Here is a 14,594-nt window from a genome sequence, read left to right on the forward strand (position 1 = left end):
TAGTTGGAATTCATTTAATACTTTTCATCTTAAATTTAATTGGATTCCAGTGTATGTATTTTTATTTTCTCAGTATCTCAGGTATCTCAGAGGTTGTATTTCAGTGTTTAACAACAAAAAATTATGACCTTAGATCCTAATAAAATCATCCTGATATATTTGAGGAATATGAACTAATTTTGGCTAATTTTGCAAAGTGGTCATTAGACACTGTTTAAATAAGTCAGAAAAAGATGAATAATGCTCTTGTTCTGAAATATTTTGGCTTCTATTATTAAGCTACTCAAACCATGATTTATTAGTTTTGGTATTTGTACTTAGAGTACGTCACATGGATGCTGCCCTTTCTCTGTCTAGAAAGGGAAAAGATGCTCCCTCTTCTGGTTCAATTGGAAAAAATATAGAAAGAAACTTCTAAAAGAAATTTGAGTATGGTTAGAAGATTTTCTAGAAGTTATATTTGCATCCCTTTATGTTTCAAGTTTAATTTAGTAAAAATAGACTTCTGTTTGAATTATGAAACATGCTTTAAAAAAGAGTACTTATAGATGACATATCTAATTTCTATATTCCAGTATATTCATCATTTCTAAGATCAAATCAACTAGAAAATTATAATTTTTATAAGGTTTTTTGTTTTCCTATTTTGCTATGAAATAATTTCACGTAATAACTTCCTTTTATGTTTCTTTATTTAATTCTTACTTCAGCGATCAGCGCTTTCTAAAATTTCAGCAGTATTTCTCCTTTCATAATAATAGTCATAGATACTTAGTGCAAAGATTTAACAGTGAATTTCAAAATGACCATAGGAAACTCATGGAAGTTTTAAAATGTGTGCCCTCTTTCTGTGTTTTTTAATTCTTGTCCATACATGTTGTTCTTCTCATCTAAATTTACTCTATCTCTTTGGTCTCTGGTGTTTGCCTCGCTTTATCTGGAGATGGTCATTTATACCTGCATGTCATATCTTAGCTCTGTCTGATCTTATGTAATTTAATTATTTTTAAGATTCAATTTTCTTCTTTTGTAATGTTTGGTCTTATCCATAAATTTTAACCTGTTGTTCTTTGACTTTTAACTGTTCTACCTCTTCATTCACTTATTCTGTTATCTTTCTTTTTTATCTCTTGTTCTTTTCCATTCTCCCCTTTCTGTTCTTCTTTCAGGTACTCCTTGCCTGCCTGTCACCTCAGCTTTTCTTTTTCATTTTCTGTCTTTCTTAATTTCCCCCTCTTCTCTTCTTACAGAATACCTTTTTCTCTTGTTGCTCAGTTCTCAACCATTTATCAGTCTTGTTTTTCTTTGTATTCCATTTCATTTTCTGTACTACTCTTTCATCTCCTTTTCACCACTTTTCCTTTCCTTCCCTTTTTTCTCTCTTATTCACACAGTCATTACAACAGTTTGGGATAGTCTGGTTTATCTGATTATAAAATTATTGATTTGGATTGTGCCTTAAATATAAGGAAATTAGACTCAAAGAAGTTAAATGATTTGCTCAGTGTCACATAGCTGGGTAGTTCTGGCACATGCATTTTCCCCCCTAGATAGTCCATGTAGTCAAACAGGTTTAATTTGTAAGTCAGTCCCTATAAGAAGGATTTTTACTTTAATTTGAATAGGTGGAGATAGAAAAGATTTCCTTCCTGGTAACTACTGCTGTATTTGTAGACCACTAGAAATATAGCAGCAGCACTTAGGTTGAAAGAAACTCCTTAGCTGTTTGGAGTAACAATTTTATTTTTGTTAATCTTTTATTAACCAAATCTCTTAGCATCTTGAATTTAACCTAAACTCTGAATATGTTTTGGCTAATCATCATTTGATTTTTAGATTTCATTAGTAATAGGGACCTAACAATTTGTTTTAAAAAAATCAGTTTCAAATCCTACACTTTAAAAGAGGTAACTTGGAGGGTACTTTTGTTAATACTGTTAGAAAGATCAGTTTTCTTGATATAATGGCAGTAAGAGAGGTAACTGTTTCAGGATTGTCTGTACCATCTGAATTTTTACTATCTGAAATGAGATTGCTCCTTCTCATTCTGATAAGATGTAATCTGTTACAATAAAATGTAATTCAGTTGGATGTTAAGCATACTGAGAGTAGTGAGAAGTAGCTACTTTTATGATTCTATTGCCTTGATCCATGCTGTTCTCCAACTTTTATTTCCTTAGCCTTCTAGAAAACATCTATTTAAGGTCCAGCTAAAATATCACCATTTGGGTAGCTTTTCATGTCATATCTTATCTGAAATAATTGTTTCTTCATTTCTATTTCTGTAGTACATTTTATGTATATAAATATGTTTTTCAAAATTATTTTACTTTTTTATATTAAGAATGCTTCTTTTATGGTATTTTATATATCATTTGTCTATTTGTCCCAGTATACTGTGAGCTCCTTGAGGGCTTGTACCATATCTTGACATAGGGTTGGGCTAGTCCCTGGCTCAAGGTAACTGCTCATTAAATACCCTTATAAATGAAATAGATTAAAACCCAATAAAAAGTAGCTAGAAAGGCCAAAAAAAAAAAGAATGCAGATAATAGAGCACTCTCAAGCTACTAAGTATTGAAGATGAGGTATGATGCTGTGTATTACAGCATAGTACAATATCAGGTGCTCCTTGTGATGGGTCCCATTATATTTACTATTACCTTTAATTGAAGCAGAGATACTTGTAATCTTTTCTGAAAAGTACTATATTAGTATAATCTGTTTAAAATGTAAGAGTGAATATAACAGTTTATTTACTAAATATTATGTGAGTGTATACTCATGGGAGAGAGACATTGTTTACAGAATTTCATCAAGGTATTTTTAAAATTGGTTTTTAAAATGGTTTGTACTTAAGTGATAAACTATTATGTAGGAAGAGTAATTTGGGAGTGGGATAAGGGGTGGAGTGGTAGGGAGTCTTAATCCTTAGGGTTTTAATCTTCATTGTCTTTTACTGCTAATGCTTACAAATTGAATTATTTAGATCTGGAAATGTTCAATTTTACATAATCATGCTAGAATATGCACTGTGTAGTTTGAAATGTATTCCTACTTTTAAAAGGTAGTGGCTTTAAAAATTTTCAAGTGTAATGTTAAAGAGTATTTTTGAACATATAGGAGAGCCTAAGGAAGAAAATGAAAATCTTCTATAATCCTACCTACTAGAGATAGTGAATGATAAATGTTTGATGTATATCTTTTTAATCTTGAAACATAGTGTACTAATCCTCACAACAGTTCTATGAACTAAGCCGTGTGTTAGTTTCATTTTATACAACAGAGCTTGAGGATCAAAGTGATTTATCACTTTATTCAAGAAAACCCAGGTTTTCAGATTTAAATACCAGTGCCCTTTCCCTACACTTTTAAATGCCTTTGTTTTATTTGATATTTTTAGTTGACAAAAAGGAAAAAAATGAATTATACTATGGCTTATTTTATCTTTGTTGTCATTTTTAGAGACATTTTAAATCCAAAGGATGTGATCAGTGCCCAGTTTGAAAATACCACCACTAGTAAAGATTTTTGTAGTCAGTCATGTTTGTCAACATATGAACTGAAAAGAAAACCTGTTGTTACCATAAATACGAATAGCATTTCAACCAAATGCAGCATGTGTCAGAAGAATGCTGTTGTAAGTTATCTTTTTACTTTAGTGGGGGAAGGAGTCTGATATTTGTGCTTAAAGGACAGCTTTTGATGGTCTTTGCTTGTTGTTTCTAAGTTATTACTTTATAATTCCTAGATTCGACATGAAGTTAATTACCAGAATGTGGTACATAAACTTTGCAGTGATGCCTGCTTTTCTAAGTTTCGCTCTGCTAACAACCTCACCATGAACTGTTGTGAAAACTGTGGGGGTTACTGCTACAGTGGCTCTGGACAATGCCACATGCTCCAGATAGAGGGACAGGCTAAGAAGTTTTGTAGTTCCACGTGTGTCACAGCATATAAGCAGGTACATGACCATATTTAATCCTGACATCTTTGTTCATTTCAGAAGGATCTAAATTTTTTTGGTAGAAATTATTTATGAAAATGTCACAAAAATATTAAGTTCTTATTATTAGCTTAATTAATATTTTTTACATGTAAATAGTATTTGTCAAATGCATGTGTGTTAAAAACTCTTGTTATAGAGTTTTATAAGTACCGTATACAGTTGTACCTCAGTATCCATGGGGAATTGGTTCCAGGAACCCTGAGGATACCAAAATCTGAGAGTGCTCAAGTCCCTTATATAAAATGGTGTAGTAATTGTATATAACCTACACACATTCTCCTGCATACTTTAAATCATCTCTAGATTATTTATAATACCTAATACAATGTAAATGCCATGTAAATAGTTGCCAGTGTGCAGCAAATTCTTTTCCTTTTTGGAATTTTCTGGAATTTTTTTCCTGGAATATTTTCGATCTGCATTTGGTTAAATCTGCAGCTGTGGGACCCAGGGATACAGAGGGCAGACTGTATTTCTCTTAATGCATTTGAAATATCGATACATGTTTTTAAGGTATGGATTATTTTATTTAAAATATGATTAATGTTTTTGAACAAGATTTTGAAAATGCAGAAGAGCACAAAGAAGAAAAAATTAGGCATCTCCCAGAGTTACCCAGTCCCATCATTTTGGTGTATACCTTCTAATCTTTGCTTCTGCTAATCCCAAACTCCCAATGCATCCCTCTCCCACTCCCATCCCCCTTGGCAATCACCAGTCTATTCTCTGTGTCCCTCATTCTGTTTCTGTTTCATAGATAGGTTCATTTGTGTCAGATTTTAGATTCCACATATAAGTGATATCATATGGTATTTGTCTTTCTCTTTTTGACTTACTTCACTTAGTGTGATAATCTCTAGTTGCATCCATGTTGCTGCAAATGGCATTATTTCGTTCTTTTTTATGGCTGAGTAGTATTCCATTGTATATATGTACCACATCTTCTTTATCCATTCATCTGTTGATGGACATTTAGGTTGTTTCCATGTCTTGGCTATTGTTAATAGTGCTGCTGTGAACATAGGGGTGCATGTATCTTTTTGAATTACAGTTTTGTTTGAATATATGCCCAAGAGTGGGATTGCTGTATCATGTGGTAATTCTACTTTTAGTTTTCTGAGGAACCTCCATACTGTTTTCCACAGTGGTTGCACCAATTTACATTCCTACCAACAGTGTAGGAGGGTTCCCTTTTCTCATACCCTCTCTGGCATTTGTTATTTGTAGACTTTTTAATGATGGCCATTCTGACTGGTGTGAGGTGGTACCTCATTGTGGTTTTGATTTGCATTTCTCCAAAAATTAGCAATGTTGGCAGTTTTATTTATACTAGATTTATATTTTGTTAGTAAATTTTGATCAAAAGTTCAATTTTAAAATTGGTAAACCCAAAGGAATAGTAAAAACTTTTTACATTTTCAGTTTTACAATGTTTTCCTGTTTCACTGCATTTGCTAATCTTCTTTTTCTTAGAATAGTAAATTTTTACACAGTTTACCAAAATTGGTGAATTTAATAATGTTGATTTGGAAATTTCTCTTAAATGTCCTTAAAACTTTGCAATGATTTTGTAATTTTAAACATTCTAGTGTTTCAGTTTATTTCTTGTTAATATACAGGCACATTAAAAGGGATTAGTGTTAGTTACTATTTATTTCTTCCTTAGAAACACCTTGTTTTTGTTCTCAAAGGGGGGAAAAAACCCAATATCTTCATTAGCTTTATTCTTGTACAAAGGACAGTTTTCCTGATATTGTATCACGTTCTAAAAGTTACTTTGATTCAGTCCATTGAAAGGTGGTGTACATTCCATAAGAGAAGTAGTTTGAAATATCTTAATTTTAAATTTATTACTTTTAATTTAGGCAATACCTATTAAAATTTTCACATATTAGTGTGTACTGTGGTTTAGAGAAAGAACGTGGATTTAGAAGTAAAGCAGATCTTGGTTTGATTCCCAGACTTCCTATTCAAATAGAATTTTACCTTGGGGAAAGCAGTTAAACTCCCTGAGTCCATTTTCTTATCTGTAAATGGGTATATACTAGCAATGTCACTGGGATGTTTTTAGGATTATATGAAGTAAGAATGAGAAAGCACCTAGTATAGAACCTGGAACATTGAAGATGGTCATTTCTGCTACTTTTCTTTTCTTCCTTATATAAAATTTATTCAACAAACATTAGATGTGATTCCTGTTTTGAGGAGCTACATGTTCCCTGGGGGAGATATAAGTATGTAGAGATGTTATGATAGAAGTGTTATGGGATGTAGAGGAGTACAGTGGAAGCAAGGTCAGTTCTACTTGATAGTTTCAGAGATAACTCTTGACCTAATTCTTATAAATGAAGTTTGTGTTTGCAGTCCTGATGGAGGAGGAAAGGAGAAATAGGGTTGGAGATACAGAAGAGATTCCAGAATGTAGGAATATGCTCACTTGAATATGTATTTATTTTAATAGTAAGTCTAACAGACTTATCCTTGAAGAGGACATAGAGATCTTGAAATTCTCATAATGGGTGCTGGATATACCTTATAAGTTATCCTGAATGTATGACACGTTAATAGTATTTAGCATTATTTGCTACTAAATCACTGAGTGGAAATTTAAGATAACAGACTCTTTCGTTGCTTATATTTGGACACTTAGGACATGCAAAGTTTCCTCCCACTTTATTGCTTAGAGTGTGCTTTGTTGTTGTTGTTGTTGTTATTATTTGTTTTGGCCGCACCACGCGGCATGCGGGATCTTAGTTCCCTGACCAGGGATCGAACCCACGCCCCCTGAAGTGGAAACGCGGAGTCTTAACCGCTGGACCATCAGGGAAGTCCCTGTGCTTTGTTATTATTAGTGGTAGAATATTTGAGTGTGAATTTTCCAGTAAGTTTATTAATTTCCTTGGATTCACATTTCATTGCTATATATAGCACCTTTTGTGGGAAGTTCTTCCAATTCTTTGAATAGTGTAAGAACATGAATTCTCTGTTGTGTAATTTTTTAAATAGTGGGTTTTTTTGTTTGTTTGGAGGTTTTGTACAATATATTCTTGCAGCTTATTTATTTTATACATAGTATTTTGTACTTAACCCCGTACCCTTATCTTGGGGGAAGGCTAAAATAGTGTGTTTAAAACTATAGTTATAACAAATTAATAGATCCCAAAATTAATTGCTAGGTTGCGCCCGACATATTTTTTAATGAAGTAGAGTAGAGTGGAAAAATATCAAAGTGCATCACATGTTATCATGATATATATTGTTTTATAAAACCTTTCAGTTTTATATACATACATGTTTAATACACAAACACAAAACCTCAGAAGTATGTGTTACTGGGTCACTTTGTAAAATTTATTTCTTACTGAGGATTGTAATCATAAAAGTTTGGAAGCCACTAATTTAAAATATTTCAACAGTGTTAAGTATAAGCATTTCAAAGAATTATGCTTTTACTTGTAATTTGGTAAAAATGAATGTTATTTTATTCTCTTAATAGAAATCAGCCAAAATTACACCATGTGCGCTTTGCAAATCATTGAGATCCTCAGCAGAAATGATTGAAAATACCAATAGCTTGGGAAAGACAGAGCTTTTCTGTTCTGTTAATTGCTTATCTGCTTACAGAGTTAAAATGGTTACTTCTGCAGGTAATATTGGTTTCATAAACTTTATAAATATAATAGTTGAATAAATTATGTTATTGCTTTGTTGTTATAGCACAGATTTTTGTCCAAATTTAGTTGATTTTTAACACAAATTTAAAATACTTCAGATCTGTGTTGTAAAAATATCACCTATTATCTTGATTGCTTATTTTATGTTTATTTAGTTGCTTACCTATTTGTGCATTCTTTCTTACCAAAAGAATTTATGGCTTTTTAAATGTATTTTTTTTATCTACATCTGATTTATTTCAAGATTCATTTATTTTTTAGTTTCAGGGTGTAGACTGTGACAACTTTAAATAAACAAATATTTTTAACGTTGTTAGTTTTTGTCTATATGTGAGGTAACTAAGTTTAATTTCAGTTCCTGCAACTTGACTTGGCCCTTGAATTTTCATGTATCATATAATACTTATTTTCTCATACATTTGTGTACATTTGTATGTATTACTCATTAGCTTTTTATTTTGATTTGCTAAGGTGTACAAGTTCAGTGTAACAGTTGTAAAACCTCAGCAATCCCTCAGTATCACCTAGCCATGTCAGATGGAAGTATTCGCAACTTCTGCAGCTACAGTTGTGTGGTAGCTTTCCAGGTATGGCTTCAGGACTCTTCCTTTTCTCCAGTTAGTTGCCTGTGATAGTAAAGTAAACTTATTAGGTGGTTACTAAGTGCCTGGATTGCCTAAATTTCTATCTCAGTCTTGTTAAACTTGGGTTCTTTGGTCCATCCTATTTTTGGAGGCATGTTATTTAATTGCCTTCTGTGAAATTAAATGGTACTATTATTACCTAGATTATCTATTGGGAGGATATTATTTTTAAAGAATATTACTAAATTATTTCATTTTTTAATATAAATATCACTCCCCCCATTCAGCTATAAGCTGCTCAAAGGCAGGGATGTTTGCCTTTTCACAAATGTATGTTAAGTGCCTAGAACTGTGCTTGACATAGGTAGGTATTCAGTACCTTCTTGTTTGAACAAATGAGTAGATTGATCTTTTTGTTTGTTTCTTCTTTCAGAATTTGTTCAACAAACCAGCAGGAATGAATTCTTCAGTGGTGCCCTTGTCTCAGGGCCAAGTAATTGTAAGCATCCCTACAGGTTCAACAGTGTCAGCAGGAGGCAGTAACACCTCTGCTGTTTCTCCCACCTCCATCAGTAGCTCTGCTGCAGCTGGTCTCCAGCGTCTTGCTGCCCAATCCCAACATGTTGGGTTTGCACGAAGTGTTGTAAAACTCAAGTGTCAGCACTGTAACCGTCTCTTTGCCACAAAACCAGAACTTCTTGATTATAAGGTAGAGTATAGGAGCATGATAGAGGGTTTGAGTATAAACTGGTCAATCTGTAAACTTATTTTTGGCTTTTCACCTTTCAGAATTACACTATTTGTTTTGAAAATAAGAGGGATAAAGATTTCCACAAGATAAACCAAATGTTTAATTAGTACTTAATGATTATTTCTTTGCAGGGTAAAATGTTTCAGTTCTGTGGCAAAAATTGTTCTGATGAATATAAGAAAATAAATAATGTAATGGCAATGTGTGAATATTGTAAAATTGAGAAAATTGTAAAGGAGACTGTGCGATTCTCAGGTGCTGACAAGTCATTCTGTAGTGAAGGTAAAGATAGAAGATTATCTTACCTACTGAGCATGTTCGTTGTTTCAAAAGTAGTTGATGATTTAAGCTGTCACTATGTAAGTTTATTTTATCCTTTGTGTATAACACCAAAACCTTTTTGTTTTGTTTACACTTGGTTCGCTCTTTTCTGATCTAATTCTTCATATTATATAGATGTTAAAATGAAGAAAAATCTCCTCAATGTGTATAGCAAAAAATGGTGGTGATGTGAAAAACATTTAATGTTAGTTATTAGGTTGATAGGGATCCTTTAGTTCTTGTATTTATTTCTAAAGGGAACTGCTTAAATTTTGGTAGCATCCTAAGATAATACTTCTATTGTTTTAAACATCCATTATGTTTCTGAATATAAATGATCTGAATATGTGAATCAGTGTCTTCCTTATTTAGATGACTATAAGGTTAGAATGTTTTGTTTTACTCTAAAACCATGCAGGATTAGCCTCCTAGACTAGTGGCTTTCAAACCTTTTGACCACAACAAAAACAAGACATACATTTTACATTGTGACCCAGTGTATGTTCACATACCCAAATAAAACAAAAGTTTCATGAAACAAAACTGACTTTTACTATATATGATGCACTGTAGTATTTGCTCTGCTGTCTTACTTCGTTTAAAAAAAGAAAATGATAGTATTAATCCTCTAAATTGATCTGTTGATCTACTAATTGGTGAGAACCCAAATGTGCAAACTTTGTCGTAGGGCATTTAAATTAAAGATGTAGATACTTACTATTTCTCCCTAATGTTAATTTTATCTTCTCTGATTTTTTTAGGTTGCAAATTGCTTTATAAACATGACTTGGCAAAACGCTGGGGAAATCACTGTAAAATGTGCAGTTATTGTTTACAGACATCTCCCAAATTGGTACAGAATAATTTAGGGGGGAAAGTAGAAGAGTTTTGTTGTGAAGAGTGCATGTCCAAATATACAGTTCTATTCTATCAGGTAAATATAATTCACATTCCTGGGTTTTTCAAGTCAGGGCATATTTTTCCCTTCTTTATTTCTTTCAAATAGTTTGAAGCGCAATTAATGATTTAAAACTTTTAAGTATTAAATGTATTCTGTTCTCCTCTAGTATTAATATAAGATTTAAAAAGGACTTCAATGTCACTGAAGTTACATTACTTTTGTTTTTAATTTCCTTGTAGAAGACATATCAGTCTTAAAACATTAAAATATTCAAAATTATAATTTTATTCATTTATTAACTAAAATGAATTGTGTTCTGACATCTTTAAGGAAGATCGGTCTATTTCCATTTCACTTTTTTAAAAATTACTGTTTATTGGCGTCTATAATGTGACCTTTTTTAATGTTGTATAAAATAGTTGATAGATAAGTAATTATTTCCAAATTTAGGATCGTTAACCTTCATTTTTTAAAAAACTGAATTATAGTTGAGGTACGATATTATATAAGTTAACAGGTGTACAATATAGTGATTCACATTTTTTAAAGGTTATACTTCATTTATAGTTATTATAAAATATTGACTGTATTCCCTGTGTTGTACAATATATCCTTATAACTTATTTTATACATAATTGTTTGTACCTCTTAGTCCCCTACCTCTATATTGCCCCTCCCCCCAGGATAGTTAACCTTCATTTTTGTGATCTAAATTCTAAGTAAATTTCCTCACTTGTACCTGTGGCCTGCTTTTATTCCATCAGACCATAGACAGTTTGTTTTTTACTTCTTTACTATCTTCTGTTTCTTTTTCAGATGGCCAAATGTGATGGTTGTAAGCGACAGGGTAAGCTCAGTGAGTCCTTGAAATGGCGGGGAGAAATGAAACATTTCTGTAACCTGCTTTGTATCTTGATGTTCTGTAATCAGCAAAGTATGTGTGACCCACCTTCACAAAATAATGCAGGTAAAATTAAACTTTAGTCTTTGGTCAATGTCAGGGACTAACTACTGTTCTACAAGTTGAGAACTTTAAATAGTTGTCAATAATTTCATGAAACGTAAATTTCATTCTATTCAAATGACATTAACATTTTAGATCTCTTTTTGTTTAACACCTTAGATTAATGCCCTGTAAAAATGAGTTCTTTTAGTTTTCCCTGAGCACGTTGAGTCAAATAAACTCTGTAAGAACTTTATGGGAAAGAATAGCAGTTAATGTTTTATAATTGAAGATATACATCTTGACCTCCTTAGAAAAGGATTTGAGAGAAAGAACCTAGAATCTAAATCACATAGCCTTTTAAATATACCACATGCATAGTTACGCAAGAGAAAGTACATGGAATACTTTTAAGTTTCACTAATTAAAAAACAGAAAAAAATCCAGTTAATCCTGAAGTGACACTTGGCTCCAACAGAATTTACTCTAACCTAAAAGCTTTGTTTAACCTCCTTGAAATGTTCTGTGTATGTGCATATAAATTACATGAGATTTTCTTATTTTTGTTTATTTTAATCAGCAAGTATTTCCATGGTGCCAGCTGCTTCAGCAGGGCCCCCATCTCAAAGAAAAGATTCAACTCCAGTTATAGCTAATGTAGTGTCATTAGCAAGTGCTCCTGCTGCTCAGCCCACAGTGAATTCTAACAGTGTCTTACAAGGTATGACTTGATTTGAAAGCATTTATCTAGCCTTTTTGAGGTTGAATATAGGGCTTCTCTACCTTTTTTTGTCAGTGTTCATTTTCATGTGTTTGTCGCATTCATGTTAGGAACGGTGGCTCACTATGTGCTGCTATGGCATTAAACAGTGTTTTTGTAGTTTCCAGATCTCTTTTTCTCATATTAGGCTTTAGCTGTTGCTCTTCCCCTGAATTAAAGTAAGATAATACATGTTTTTATTAAGAAACTTTGTGTTTATTTTCCAAATATCAGCTTTTAATACTAATGTTTAAATAATAAGATCCTACATTTTATGTTTTTATTTATATCAGGTGCAGTTCCAACAGTAACAGCAAAAATCATTGGGGATGTAAGTTTTACTATTTTTATTGGTATTGCCACTGTCTTTTCCCTTTTTATGCAGTATGAATATGTCTAAGCTCATTTTCCCTTCTTTATTTTTTGTTTGTTATATAAAACAAATTTCATGAGTTCAGGAACAGGATTTTCTGGTTATTTAGTTAGGTCTTTTATGTACTTGTATGTACTTTAATTTCTTTAAATGCTTGGTATCTCTGTAATAGTAACTATATAATAGTTACTGAAGGTTTTTGTTTTTGTTATTTTTTAATTGTACAGAATTAAAGTAAATTGTACAGAATTCAGGCATAAAAGGTTTGGGGGGCATTTTGTAACGTAGTCAGATTGTAAATAAAGTACTTATAAAATATAGTTTATTTCCCACTCAGTGCAGATTGTGCTGTAAATAAGCATTCTTTTTTTTTTTTTTTAAACTCAATATTTTTGTGCTTTGTCTCTTAAAATAAGAAAAAAATAAATAATGAGAAAAACTTATGACTAGAACAGTGGCATTTTTTAAGAGTTTCCTGGTCTCTGGGATAATTTTCATGTCATCTTTTTTCAGGTTACTTAAATGATCATAAGTGATCCTATTATTTCTAGTTATCTTGAAACTAATTCTTTTAAGACTTAACTCAGTCAAGAAACAACAGTTCTCATTTTAAGCTCAACCACCATTGTTATTGATCAACAGTATGTCACAATACAAGCAGCATTTTTCTTGGTAAACAGAACTGGTAATTAGATATATTCAGGGTCAATATATAGTTATCAAAATATTCCTTTATTGCTATTGATATTTCAGGAATATTATATTCCTTACATATTTAGTTGAATATTTATATTCTGTGTCTTCCAAGTAATTCCAATATAGTATTTCTTTTGAAATTATAATATTTTGAAATATAATATTTATAATGTTTCTTGTAATTAATGATAAGCTTTTGGTTTCTGACTTATTTTTTTACTAGGCAAGTACACAAACAGATGCCCTCAAACTGCCACCTTCCCAGCCTCCAAGACTTTTGAAGAATAAAGCTTTATTGTGCAAACCCATCACGCAGACCAAGGCCACTTCTTGCAAACCACATACCCAAAACAAAGAATGCCAGACAGGTTTGTTCCTTGTGCTTTTCTTCATTTAATTTTTCCTAGGGGAAAGTAATGTGGGATTTGGTTACATTAATTAAGTGCCTTCTATTTCATAGGTGTTGTGTTTGGTTGCTTATATTCGCTGCCCAATTGAGTTCTCACGATGTCCCTGTGGGTTAGGTATTTTCATCAACTTAACAAGTTATGGCAAAGAGAAGGTAGTTGATAATACCATACTCTGAATGCTTCGTTTAATTTCCTTATTCATGATAGTGTAGTGTTATGGGGTAAGCATAGACTTTGGAATTATATAAACAGGGTCTTAGTTAAGAGGAACTATTGTTTTCCAGAGCACCCTTAAGTTTGAACTTTTCCACACTCTATTTCAAATCACGTCAGTTCCTTTGGGGAGAGCTTTAGGGCTTTCTTTTCTTATGAACTGCCTCTACCCTCTTTGAGCTACTACTTTTTTGAATGATGGGCATGGTGTGAGCTTCTGATCTTCTCAGCTTGCCTCTCCTAGCATGGAATCTCTGCCCTACAAGTGATCTGGGGTGAAGGTAGTTCGGACCCTAGTTTTCTTGGCCTGCTATTCCTATAGTAGGTTTTCTCTTTGTGGGTGGTAGCTGTACTCACTAGGAAATTAACCTCTTTAACCTGGAGTTTGAGGGGATAAGAAATGACGGTGGCCTGTCCCTCCTGGTGAGATACAGTAACCCTTGATGGGAGCTGAAGGAAGAGGAGCCCATTCTTTCTGGTCCCACCCATTCCAGAGTGGAGTTTCTATCATATTGAGCTGGCTGAGGCAGGGATGTGGAGCAGGTAGTAGATCAAAAGTCATAGATGCCTACTGTTCTTAACTGTATTTAGTAGATTTTCTTGAATAAATATTTCTCTATTTGCTGTATGCCTTTAGGACAATTTCCAAAGAATTTAAACGGTTATTTTTTAGGTTTTCACCAGCTTTGCTTGTTTCCCTAGGGAATGGGTCTCTGGCATGCTGCCATCTGAAAATCTCAGAATTTTTAAAGTGGGAAGGAATCCTAGATTCTTAGATCTGGAAGGTTATCCTCTAGGCCAGTACTTCTCAAACATTAATATGCGTATGAATTATTTGGGAATGTTTCTGAGTGGATTCTGATTTAGTGGTGCTGCGGTTTTGCATCTTTTAGGTTCCCGGGTAATGTCAGTGCTGCTGATCCAGGGGTCATGTTGAGTAGCAAGGCTGTAGATGACTT

General features: G+C 32.7%; 1 protein-coding gene across 4 annotated transcripts in view; it reads left to right on the top strand.

Annotated features, from left to right (window-relative positions):
* The window catches only part of ZMYM4 (zinc finger MYM-type containing 4), a 175,596-nt gene that overhangs the window by 121,980 nt on the left and 39,022 nt on the right, over positions 1-14,594 (top strand). For all 4 annotated transcript variants that reach the window (XM_068539487.1, XM_068539484.1, XM_068539485.1 and 1 more), the window contains 11 exons: positions 3,466-3,640; positions 3,752-3,964; positions 7,506-7,656; positions 8,155-8,270; positions 8,701-8,976; positions 9,150-9,300; positions 10,101-10,273; positions 11,057-11,207; positions 11,764-11,904; positions 12,237-12,274; positions 13,236-13,380. In XM_068539487.1, coding sequence (XP_068395588.1) covers positions 3,466-3,640; positions 3,752-3,964; positions 7,506-7,656; positions 8,155-8,270; positions 8,701-8,976; positions 9,150-9,300; positions 10,101-10,273; positions 11,057-11,207; positions 11,764-11,904; positions 12,237-12,274; positions 13,236-13,380 — 1,730 coding nt within the window. The remainder of the gene's footprint in view (positions 1-3,465; positions 3,641-3,751; positions 3,965-7,505; positions 7,657-8,154; positions 8,271-8,700; positions 8,977-9,149; positions 9,301-10,100; positions 10,274-11,056; positions 11,208-11,763; positions 11,905-12,236; positions 12,275-13,235; positions 13,381-14,594) is intronic.

This window comes from Eschrichtius robustus, chromosome 3, assembly GCF_028021215.1.
Source record: "Eschrichtius robustus isolate mEscRob2 chromosome 3, mEscRob2.pri, whole genome shotgun sequence".
Classification (NCBI taxonomy): domain Eukaryota; kingdom Metazoa; phylum Chordata; class Mammalia; order Artiodactyla; family Eschrichtiidae; genus Eschrichtius; species Eschrichtius robustus.